The sequence below is a fragment of the Aspergillus oryzae genome, chromosome 5 (assembly GCF_000184455.2).
Source record: "Aspergillus oryzae RIB40 DNA, chromosome 5".
NCBI classification, from domain to species: Eukaryota; Fungi; Ascomycota; class Eurotiomycetes; order Eurotiales; family Aspergillaceae; genus Aspergillus; species Aspergillus oryzae.
The window spans coordinates 2,692,177-2,704,232 of NC_036439.1; the positions used below are offsets into that span (position 1 = coordinate 2,692,177).

The following is a 12,056-nucleotide window of genomic DNA, read 5'->3' on the forward strand; positions in this document are numbered from 1 at the left end:
TTTTATTATTAATAAAATTCTTATTAGATTTCTTAGAATTTTTTTTTAAATTTTTCTTTATATTTTATAGTTTTTTATTTTTATTTAATTTATTATTTTTATTTTTACTTTTTTTTAAGAAAATATTATATTTCTATTTTTATTCTCTATATAGAAGATTTTAATAATATATAATAAAAATTATTATTTTATTTTATTAATTTAGAAATTTTATATAGTATTTTTATATATATTTTAATAATTTTAGAAAAAATTTTATTAAAAAAGTAAATATTTTTTTTTAATTATTTTAGAAAATATTACTCTAAAAAATTAAGATAAATATAAAATTTTTTTAAATCTTAGTCTTTTTATTAATAAGCTTTTTAAAATTAGCTTATAGTATTAAGCTATAAAATAATTAAATTTTTAATTAATAAAAGAATCTATTTTATAAAGTATTACTATAATTTCTCGATATTTTTTTATTAATTTTTTTTCTTTTCTATAAAATATTAATATTATTATTATTAATAAATTAGAGATATATAAAAAAATACTATAATAATTTTTTAATTATTTTTTTTTAAATATTTTTTCGCTTTTTTAAAGAAATATTTTAAATTAAAAATCTATTTTTATTTTTATTATAGTCTAAAGTTAAGGATAAATTTAAAAATATTCTTAAAGAGTTTAGTAATATAGCTATTTATTAATAAAATAGAACTAGATTATTAATAATTTTATAAAGATTTTTTACTTTATAATTAGTTCTCTAGTTATTAAATAATATTTTTTAGATTTTAAAGAATTTTGCTTTTTTAAATATTTAATTTAGAAATAGTTTTTAAAACTATTTCTATAAAAAAAATATATTTTTATTAAAAATTTTTAGAGATAAAGAAATATCTTTATTAAATAATTAGAATAATAATATTAATAATATCTTTAAATAATTGAAAAAAAGAATTAGAATTATTAAAAAAATATCTACTAATTAGAATAGAGAATCTATTAATTAGATAAGAATATATAGATAAAGTACTAGATAGTAAATATTAGAGATAGAAGATTAATTCTTAATTTTCTACTAATAACTATAGTATTAATTTATAGTTAAGGACCCCTAAGATTCTCTGTATATAATAATTAATCCTTCTAACGGGGCCACTGTACGTTATTAGAAAGGTGATGGATATAGATATTGAAGACGCTGTTCGGCCACTGGGATATCTATGCACCTGGGACAGGGTATACTATACAGTCACCTTGCATAATCGTTATCATTTCTGTGACAGCTAGGTTAGATTATACCTCGGACCAAAGCACACATTGCATACCTTTTTACATTCCCGCCCGTTCCGCGGCAAGGAGTAATTATTTCCATGGATCACCTCATATATCCGGCCTATAGTTGGTGGTTAAATGGACCTGGATTATGCGTCCCAGAACGGCCACCCAGCCACCAATATAATCCACGTATATCTTGATATCTCAATCAAGTTATTTGTAAATCATTGCCCAAAATTACATATAATATACAATGGGCTCAGTGACACTATAATTAAAAAAAAACCCCGTAAGAAAAATCGAACATTGAGTGAAAATACCAAGAACTGCATTGTACTTTTGGTAGTATGTATAACTTAATGTAATTCTAAGATCTACTCATTAATTGAGAAGTTTATTTTAAAAAGCTTGTTTTCTTTTACTCCATAAATGATAAGGTAAATATGTAATTTTCGGCTATTCCATACAAATTCCAGGGCACATAAGCAGTAAATATATTAAAAATACAGTGGGGGATGTCGGTAGCTTACAAAATTTACGCGGGCTACTAGAGTCAGATAGGAACAAAGCAGCACCTGCGGAGTTGATCGGTGGTAAGCTTTGTGGCTAACGATGGTGTAAATTTTGATGTTCCCACATCTCCGATTTGTTGTCAGCCCCCCTTCTTGCTCGTGTGATATATAGCTAATCATGGGAATGTCCATTGTTGGTAACCGCTCACCCGTCTTCACCATTCTCCAATGCCATGGCGAGGATTGTTGAAGCTGGAAGCGGCCCCGCGGACATTAATGACGAATCTCTCTCGCCTCGAGATGCTACAGATGAAGAGATTGAGTCTCTGAGGCATGTCGTTGACAAACTACCCAGAAAAGTCTGGGTCTCCTTGATCGTAAGTGGAGCAGAGCGCTTCACATACTACACAATCACAACTCCGTGGCGTAAGTGTACGACGATCTGTCAGGGGCATGACATGATAGACTGCTAAGACACAATGGTAGAGAACTACATACAGAATGCTCCGGGTGATGGTGCCGTGCCAGGTTCTCTTGGGCTTGGGCAGTCTCGGGCGACCATGATCTTCAATGCCTTCTACTTATTCTATTATTTGGTGCCTATCCCCGTCGCCCTTGTATCGGACGCATGGCTAGGGCGATACGCGGTTCTCTGTATCAGCCTGAGGTGCGTGTTGCCATGTCACGGCACCTGTAAGTGGCCAATTTACTCACACAATATAGCTTGTATTTCTGTGGCACGCTCGTACAGTTTATAACGTCTCTACCTTCACTTTTCCACTATGAATCAGGCCTAGCAGGCCTTGTCCTCTCTATGATACTAATAGGTATCGGTGTTGGAGGAACGAAAGCAGCAATCACGCCCTTCATCGGTAGCCTTACCCTGTCAAGCACCCTAGCTTTGAATCAATCTAATAATGGCATTAGGAGATCAATACCCGGTCAAGCCTGCACAAGTGAAGACCCTAGCGACCGGAGAACGCGTGATCATAGATCGAACCTTGACGTTACAATATGTGTACAACGTCTACTACTGGTCAGCACCTCCCAGATCCAATGGGTATCACAGACTCACCCACAATAGGATCACCAATATCGCCGCACTTTCCATCCTGGCATCGACGTATCTCGAAAAGGAACGTGGCTTCTGGGCGGCCAATGTCCTTGCATTGTGCTCATCCTGGATCGGGGTTGCCTTGCTTGCTATATTTGGCAAGGAACTCGGTGAGTCCCCTCCGCATACCAGCATGAGGATGTGGCTGATTAGTTGTAGAACGGTATCCAGCTCAAGGCGGTGTTTTGTTAAAAGCTGGAAAGGTTCTGGCCTATGCTATCCACGATAAGTTCAAGATCGACGCCGCACGACCACGCTACCAATTAGAAAAGCACAATCGGGCAGTCCCATGGACGGATCGTTTCGTCACCGAGATTAAAAGTGGCCTTCGTGCATGTCAAGTTATGTGGGGCTTTTCCCCCTGGAATTCTCCCTTTGGGCATATGGGACACGGGGGCTTACTGACTGTGTGATGGATAGGGCCTGGTTCGTGTTATTCCATCTGGGCATCAATCAGATGACCAACAACCTCGTTTCGCAAGCAGGCGAAATGCAACTCGACAGCTTTCCCAATGACGGGATTCAGGTTCTAAACCCAATCGCCTGCGTTTTACTCGGTCCAGTCATCCAGAAAATACTCTACCCAACCCTTACGAGATACCAGATCCCCTTTGGTCCCCTCATGCGCATGACCATGGCCTTCTTTACAATGGCAGCGACGTTCGCCTACGCTGCTGGAGTGCAGAAGATGATCTACAATTCTGGTCCCTGCTACGAGGCTCCATTGGTTTGTCCGGCGGCGCAAAGAGTCGGACAGCCCGCCTTGCCCAATAGAATCAAGGTCTGGGTGCAGACGCCTATATATGTGATCTTAGCCGTGTCTGAAATATTCGGCTTCGTCACTCTCAGTGAGTATAGCTACAGTAAGGCACCCAAGGATATGCGCACTGTAGTCCAGTCAATGAGGCAGCTGAGTGCTGGCATTGGAAGCGCTATCGGTATAGCTCTCGGTCCGGTTTCTCGTGATCCAAAGGTATTGTGGATGGACGTCGGACTGGCAGTAAGTTTGGCGCTTTCGGGGGTATTGTTTTGGGCGGTTATGGGTCACCTTGAAAAGGATAAGGAAGATTTGGACACGATGTATCTGAGCGAGGACCAGGATAGGGCGGCACACACTGGGGTTGAGGCCGGTTCAGGAAGTAAAAACTGACCAACACCCGTCGATGCATCGCGAGACTTGAACCGGACATTCGTTCACAGTCGAAGAAGGAGCCATATGGACAAGGTTTCCCAAGATTTCAAATGTCTTTGGGTTCCACTCTATTGCTTTGCAAAATATGAGAAGCTTTTCTTAGCAAGGAGGATCTAAGCCATAATAATTGTACATGTACCATGCTTATAGTAAGTATTGAAGTAGACAAGTCGGTCGAACGTATCATGAACCCAAATCCTCGACTGAGATATGACCATTTCCAGTAAGCTATTTGGAATGCGAGCAAAATTCGCATCACGGTCGTATGGCTTTACCCGTCACAGGTTTATCGTTCCCCAGGATGGATAGCCTTAGGGACATAGGGCTCTTCAAGGTACTGGATCTCTTCGGGAGTCAGCTTGACCTGGACACTCGCAACAGCCTCATCAATGCGATCCTTAGTGTTCAGCCCGACAATAGGGTACTCGCTAGGGTGACTCAGTGACCATGCGATTGCAACTTGTGCCATGCTGATTCCCTTCTTGCCAGCCAATTCTTCCACGCGGTCAATAATAGCTTTGTCGGACGCGGACTCGCGGGCACGAACGAGAATACTTATCCCAGCATCCGTGTTTTCACGCAAGGTAGAGCGAGAAGCCCAAGGCCTGGCGAGGGCTCCACGTGCGACAGGAGACCACGGGATAAGAGATACGCCGCTGTCAAGGCAGTAAGGGATCATTTCACGTTCCTCTTCACGGGCAATGAGATTGTGGTAGTTCTGCATGGAGATAAACTTGTGCCAGCCATTGCGAATGGCAATATTTTGTAGGGTCTGGAATTCCCAGGCGGCCATCTACAAGAAAGAAAAACATTAGTGCTTGCTTGTTCAGATTGTTGAGCGTGAAGCATGCTGCATACCGAACTAGCGCCGATGTATCGAACCTTGCCACTCTCCACTACCTCATTCAGCGCTCTCATGATCTCCTCGCGTGGCGTCTCCCGATCAAGTCGGTGAATTTGAAGGACGTCAATATAAGTTCCTAGTCGCTCAACACTGGCATCAACGGCCTCCAAGATGTGTCTGCGAGAAAGACCGACGCGATTCAAGTAGTCACCAGCGTTCTGTCTCCCGGTCGAAAGAGGGGAGGGAAAGTTCCCCTGATCATCCACACCAAAGTAACATTTGGTCAATATTACCACTCGAGAACGGGGGATGTTGTACTTCTTCAGAGCCTTTCCCACGATTTCTTCGGATTTGCCATGGGAGTACATATCGGCCTGGTAAAAGTCAGTTAGAACTCGCGTGTTTGCTCCCACATTTCACTTCTTACAGTATCCCAGGTTCTGATGCCTTTGTTGTAGGCGTGTTCAATAAGTGGAAGAGATTCTTCTTCATTTAGCACCCAGCCCTGCCATTCTGGGGTGCCGTATCCCATACAACCCAGTATCACCTTTGAGACCTTGAGGCCCGAATCTCCCAGCCTGTGTCAGATTGTCATCGCAGGTCAGCAATAACAATCTTGGAAAGGCACTTGGATCAATGCTACCAAGGTGAGTGGGGAAACCTTACCGTGCGTATTCCATTTGTCCGGAGGTTGTAGCACTGGTCAGCGAGAATTGTACTAGACTTGTAACTTAGAAGCATCAAGGGTCATTAAAACCCTAAATGAAATGAAACTGCAGGTTGGAGGGTGAGGGCGAGAAACATCTTTATTCTTATCCCCTAATAACTTCACCTGGAGTTACCGATGGCAAGCCTGACACGCCTAGAACGGAGTTAACAGATGTAAGTCCGGACGACCTGTCATACTGGATTATCTCTCGAACAAGCTGCACAGGTGCGGCGAATGAAGAGCCTTGATCTACCAGTTAAGCTTCTTGTTAGCCTACTTCGTCATAGCAACACTGCCAATGACATGTTGCGCAACGGAGTTAATCGAAGGCAGCCCCAGATTATAGCGGAGTTAAAGACTAACGAATCCGCGATCTGTCTCATTCTTGAGCCGAGGTCTGACTCCACTTGAAGATCCGAGTTGAATCCTCCAAGTTGCATCTATGAATTGATTAGCTTCGTGACTTCATTTGAAGAAGTATTCGCCCGACCAATGTCATCTGGATATATCGCGCTTAAATCGAGAGTATGAGCTGGGAATCATCGTTTGGAATCTATTGTTTTCGGATACTAGAAAAGGATTCCGGACCAGAAGTACCAAACTACTGACCTACCACGGCTTAGTAAATCTACTCTTCGTCATTCAGGTTGAGAGAATTTGTGTTTGTAGTGCTGAGCTGGGGAATTACTTCTAAAATGAACCAAGGGAGGTTTTTACAAATACAGGAATCTAATCAAATAACATATCATAATCATTACAGAAAATTATTAATCTATATCAATCAATACAGCATCTTTATACACCCCTTCTCTAATCGATCACTCCAGCCAAGTCTCCACCGCCGACTTAAGAGCGTTCTGCAACCACTCCTCCTCATACCGAGAACTCATATCAAAACCATGATCCCCATCCCTCAATGCCAGCACAGCCTTATCACCACTCGGCAGACCCTTCGTAGCCTCGAGTAACTGCACCACAAACTCCTCCACATCCTCCAGAGGAACCACAGTATCCTGACGACCATGCCAGATGGCAATGCCTCCGCGCGGGATACTCAATCCCGGCTCTTCCAGTTTCTTCGCAGGGTAAAATAACTCTCGGCGAGAGGATCCCTCCTTCTGGCGCTCATAAAATCCGGCCAAACGGCCGTGTTCAACAGCCGCAAGCATGAATGCGAGTCGGGAAGGCGAGAGATCCGAGGACACGATCTGGCCAGAAGCTGCGGCAGCCACGGTGACGTCGATAACAGATTCATCCGTATGTACGCCGAATGGTAAGATTGTGCGTGACGATTGAAATCCCGCTGAGCTGGGGTTCACCCACGGGTAGCCGGCCGTTGCGGCACGGATCTGGGTTGGATAGGTCAGGGCGAGATAGAGGCTTAGCAAACCGCCTGCGGAATCACCGGTTGTGAGGATGCGGGTTAGATCAATTTCGGTGGGTGTGGTGTGGTTGGCGAGCAAATCAGTTAGAGCTGGTGAGTGCAGCCATTTCCAGAAATCGTCGATGTCGTCGAAGATCTCTGAGCTAGTGGACTCGGGCATGAGCCGGTAGTTAGGGCTCACGATCACGGCACCGTGTTTGAGGGCTAGGTCTGATGCCCAGTGGGGGAAGAAGTCCATGAATAGTGAGTCGCAAGCGACCTGGATGTTTTATTAGTGACCATATAATGCTAATTGCGCTGTTGGGGTAGTTACCAGGGCGCCGCCATGGGTGCGGACGAAGGTCGGGCGTTTGCCTGAGTAGGTCGTCTGAGGAATCAAGATGTCCACTCGAATGGCATGGTCGCCAATCTGCTTGTATGTGGCTTGAATGATATCAAAGCCTTCGAGTTTCGGGTGAGAAGGGATAGACATTATTGTTGAGTTGGGAGGATGCTGTTTTGTGGTATATGAGTGTGTTTTTGAGGTTACTTGCAAACGAGTGATTGATGCTCTGCTGGATACATGTGAAGAAGTTCTACAGTATTTATACTCAGAGTGTTTCATTTTGACGACGACGCATTTATCATCGTATGGCGTGAATCGGTCCGTCGCAGACTTAACTTAGGGCCAAGTTCCTCCGTTAGGAAAGTCCCCGAACGGCCATCGGATGGATTATCTAACAATTGGTTCCGAACGCACGGTCAAGATTATGAGAAATCGGAAGGATTCCATTTATACGCACTTAGAGGCCACGCTAAGTCGGAAATCCTGAGTCTATTGGTCAATCTGGCCATTATATGAGGCTAAATTAGTTTAATTGACCTCTTGTCAGCACTAATAGGCTGAGTCGTATTCGATTTGGGGGTCAAATTAGAGAACCAAGTTTTTACATTTCCCTCTTTTTGCCTAGTTCTTCGGTTCTCTCTTTCTTCTGATTGGCTAGTTCGTATACAATCTTGATAGTTAAGCGGAACTCCGCCCTCGAAGTATATGATTTTTTTCTCGTTAATTCTGCGCTGTTCGAGGCAAGAAGATCGACTAAGAAGACGAACAGGTAAAGTGATAACAAGATGAGACGCCAAGGGTGCAAATTGAAATTGAAAAATTCTCTCTGCTAGCTTACTTGACATTTTATAGGAACGAGGTAAGAGATACTTCGTGGAAGCAATGATATTAACAAGAGAGAAATAAACGTTGTACTGTCGGTCAAACAAGTGAAGCTTGTGTTCACACCTTTACTTTTGGGAAGTTTTTCCTCTTTCCCGCTGGTCTGAATAACTTGAGCAGCATATGCCCCTAGTTAGAGCCATGGAAGTTTGGCATACCTAGCTATTGCGAAACTGAGGTTCCCTTTCATCAAGGCACCTTCATCTCTTGAGCTGGGGGAAGCTTGACCTCATAGTTGTTGTTTTTGGAATATTGATTCATCGAGTTCCAACAGACACGATAAAACCAATCCACTCCCAGCGACCGCAAGATATTGTTTGAACAGATGTTGTAAGTTAAGAGTCCGCTCCCATTCCGTTCAACTGCCATCCTTTACACAACTGTATCAATTTTCGGTTATTTGAATTCTTAGAGAAGGATTACATCTTCATTTGCTTTCTTTTTCAAAACTCCCAAGCCAGTTATGGCATTCAACACAAACACTCAGACGATGGCAGGCCTCCGAACAATATAACCAAGTATGAATTTGTCTATGACACATCCCCAATATTCCGCCTTGGGTCTTCTAATTCAACAGACTCCCTCGGTGAGATAGGATACGGACCACTGGCAGGCACATCCATCAGTTTGTTCCTAACATGGTCACGGACTTTATATATAACTTGACCCAACCATATTATATATTGTGCCCAAGACCATAGAAAAACAACTTCCCACCAAACCAACAACATGAAGTCGAACATGACAGAGTATCTAGCGAAAGACTTGCCATTAAACTATCTTCTAGACTCGTGTCAAAGAACACGCAATAATTGGGTCTCATCCAGTACACTTCGAATAGGTTTGAGGTTATCACGTGGTCCAGACTGAAGAAATCATGAACCTTATCGATAATCCGGATGACCAATTGAACGAGCACTTTAATTCAATCTTGGAACATAAACAGACCCTCCAGGAAAGCCAGAACCATAATCAAAAACCTTTAATTGAATAGAATACAGAGTCAAGCATAATGTTCTCTTTATGGCGCCGAATACTCCCTCAACGCGTAGCCAACACGGGCTCACAACTACGCGATCACCAAGCCAACGAGCGCACTTTTCTCTCTTGGACACGCATGGGCCTAGGCTTCGCAGCGATGGCTCTAGCACTCGGCCGTCTGGATGCAGTCGACCACATGCTCTCGTCAGCCCTGTCAAGCAGCAAATTGAACCTGGTCGTCGGTTCGGAAAACGCCACAGCCACAGTTGCAGCCACACCTGCGCCCGTGCAGTCCGGCGATACCAGCCACAGAAACAGCCAAGAACATCCAAGCAGTTTATTGTTTTTCAACCACAATGGCGGATTTTCTGCTACGACTTTCTGTCAAGCTATTAGTATTTGGTCGTTCGGGTATGGTATCTTCAGATACCTGTCTGTGCGGAAGAGTCTGCTCAAGGGGCAGTTCACTCCGGCTATCTGGGGCCCTGTGCTTATGACGACTGGGTGTTTGGGGGTATTTGGGACTATGGGTATGTGGGTTGAGCAGAAGAATGCGTCGAAGATGGCGAAGCAGGGTTCATAATTGTTATGACATACGGAGTCGACCGTCGGTGTTGTCAAAAGGTGACGTGTATGTAGTATTATGAAGACGGATGGGCCTGGCGGTCCTGGGCAGGATTCTCAGACCAGCTACAACCGGTTATAAATAGATATACATATGGACTCATGTTAAGATGAGAAAACGATAAGGTAAATTGATAGACAATACAGTATCAGGGATTGACCTGTCCAAAAGCGATCCTAGATTCATATGTGCGTGAGGATGTTGTGGGTTGAGCGAATTCGAAGCGCCTTATATGAAGGAATATTTGCGAAAGTATCTAGTCAAGACAGAGAATTATTGTTCCATCTGCCTCAGAAAGTCTTCTAGCATTCCGGAAATTGTGTTATTAAGATTCTGCCGCCAATACATAGAAAGACCATGCTTAGATTGTCCGACGGTATGGTTAATTTACTACATGTTGAATGACTGGAAAAGAATGCATCGTGGAAGTATAAAAGTTGTAGCACTATAGTAAAAGAGAGTGGATACTCGATTCAATTACTCATCAATGTTCCCAAGTATTTGCCAACATCATGTCCCATTTTCCCCGCCAGACTTTCCATTCCCTCCGTCACTATCCGACGTTATGGCTCCATAGGCTCACAGCTTGAAGCTCCGCCCAATCTAGCCAATATACTTGATGGTAACTTCGGTATCGGAAGCCGAAGACGAGGTCAAAGTCTTATTATTCTGCTGGATATCGATGATGGTAGCATTCGAAGCGCCGACGGAAGAATCACCGCTGGTGGCGCTAATATCCGTGAAAGTGACAGTGCCAAAATTGGCGAAAGGAACGAGCGACAAGAAAGAGGAGAAGTCCTCCATGATCCACTCCGCATTCGTCTCGCAAAGAGCGTTGTCATCCTGGCCAGCGAACGTATGGGAAACAGTCTTGCCAGTGGTCAGATTCTCCACGATGGCAGTTCCTGCGGTCTTGCTAGACGCGTCGACAGTGACCTTGACTTTATCGCCAGCCGAGATACTGATACCGCTGAAGTCGTGGGAATAGTCAGGGAACCATTCATACCAGGCGTCAGAGGTGGTGCCACTGCTATCGATACAGAAATCCACACCGGTCTGCAGGATGGCGGACTGGCACGTGTCCCCGTCGATGCCAACCCAGGCTGTGGCACAATATTGCTCGTCACTGTCGGCTCCAGAAGGAGCGGATGGGGTTGGCACGGTGAAAGTACCGGTCACGGACGTGTAGCCCGGATCCGATGAGGACTGCGCCAGCCCAGTTTGAGCTGTACTCTTCATGAGTGGTCTCATTCAAGTGAAGAATCTCGTTGGTGCCCGCTTTGAAGGGCAAGTTGCTATGACGCTGAGCTACACGAGCCTGAAGCCGAGCAGCGTTACGGGCGCGACGTTCCAGCGTGAGGGGAGAGGCCAGAGCAACGCTGGCAAGCACAGTGGAAGAAAGGATAGCAAAGAGCTTCATTGTGATATACTGATGGAAAGCTAGAGCTTATCAAAGGCGGGTGTTAGAGGACTGGGAGAATTTGATGACCGTGAGCTTGAGGTAGAATACGAAACAGCAGGCAATCAGCATGTATTTATACTGTAGACTGCCGCTATGATACCAACCCAAGCATCCATCATTGATGGTATGTTAGTTTAGCCGGAATAATCCCTTGTCGATAGAATCGGCTCTAAACTTATCATGATATGTCACCCAACCTTTCTGTGAGACCAGTAGTCGTATAGTGGTATTCGTAGGTTAGTGTACTTATCCGGCTAGCGGTGTCCTTGGATTGTCTAAGTCTACTGTACAATGTGATACCACACGGCTACGCTACCAGTGTTGGGTTCGGGCTATCGACTATCGACACTGACGGAAGTTACAACTACCTCTACAGATATGAGAAGTGCTATAGAGATTTCATAGAACGCCACCCATTTCTTCACCGAGGCGTAAAGTCTATTCAACAGATCTCAATCATGTTTTGTACAACCATTCTCTGCTGAGGTACGTGGAAATCAGTACGGATCCAATACAGCGTCAGTTTGCCGTCAATATTGTGACGCTATCTACATAATGTTAACATAACAAAAAATAATGCTCACTTCAGGTACATGACGTTCCCTAATGCAAACGGAACTCCGACGGCGCGAGGAAATCGCTAATGCGGGACCCCTCAATTTATATTGCAGTATCGAGTATCTAGGGTTAATGCGCTACCGTGAATAATGGTCGCATCCTTCCGGACCGAGGGCCGATTCGCTGAGATAGTCGCCAA

The 12,056-nt window shown here is 43.8% G+C and overlaps 5 protein-coding genes across 5 annotated transcripts; 2 read left to right on the plus strand and 3 right to left on the minus strand.

Annotated features, from left to right (window-relative positions):
* Positions 1-2,014: 2,014 nt before the first annotated feature.
* On the plus strand, positions 2,015-4,045 carry AO090120000001 (uncharacterized protein; the record flags this gene model as incomplete). Its single annotated transcript, XM_001823722.3, has 7 exons — positions 2,015-2,207; positions 2,268-2,448; positions 2,505-2,653; positions 2,709-2,817; positions 2,866-3,005; positions 3,055-3,241; positions 3,316-4,045. 7 exons carry the CDS (start codon positions 2,015-2,017, stop codon positions 4,043-4,045), a joined length of 1,689 nt encoding a protein of 562 aa, XP_001823774.1.
* A 328-nt stretch (positions 4,046-4,373) lies between these two features.
* AO090120000002 (aldo/keto reductase) lies at positions 4,374-5,611 on the minus strand (the record flags this gene model as incomplete). Its single annotated transcript, XM_023237563.1, has 4 exons — positions 4,374-4,880; positions 4,946-5,305; positions 5,359-5,509; positions 5,598-5,611. The coding sequence occupies 4 exons, from the start codon at positions 5,609-5,611 to the stop codon at positions 4,374-4,376; spliced, it is 1,032 nt and encodes a 343-aa protein (XP_023092383.1).
* Positions 5,612-6,458: 847 nt separating this feature from the next.
* Positions 6,459-7,628, minus strand: AO090120000003 (alpha/beta hydrolase; the record flags this gene model as incomplete). The annotated part of the gene is made up of 2 exons (XM_001823724.3): positions 6,459-7,283; positions 7,338-7,628. 2 exons carry the CDS (start codon positions 7,626-7,628, stop codon positions 6,459-6,461), a joined length of 1,116 nt encoding a protein of 371 aa, XP_001823776.3.
* Positions 7,629-9,243: 1,615 nt separating this feature from the next.
* Positions 9,244-9,795, plus strand: AO090120000004 (uncharacterized protein; the record flags this gene model as incomplete). Its single annotated transcript, XM_001823725.1, has 1 exon — positions 9,244-9,795. One exon carries the CDS (start codon positions 9,244-9,246, stop codon positions 9,793-9,795), a length of 552 nt encoding a protein of 183 aa, XP_001823777.1.
* Positions 9,796-10,440: 645 nt separating this feature from the next.
* Positions 10,441-11,257, minus strand: AO090120000005 (A4/G1 family peptidase; the record flags this gene model as incomplete). Its single annotated transcript, XM_023237564.1, has 2 exons — positions 10,441-10,915; positions 11,070-11,257. The coding sequence occupies 2 exons, from the start codon at positions 11,255-11,257 to the stop codon at positions 10,441-10,443; spliced, it is 663 nt and encodes a 220-aa protein (XP_023092384.1).
* Positions 11,258-12,056: the final 799 nt, after the last annotated feature.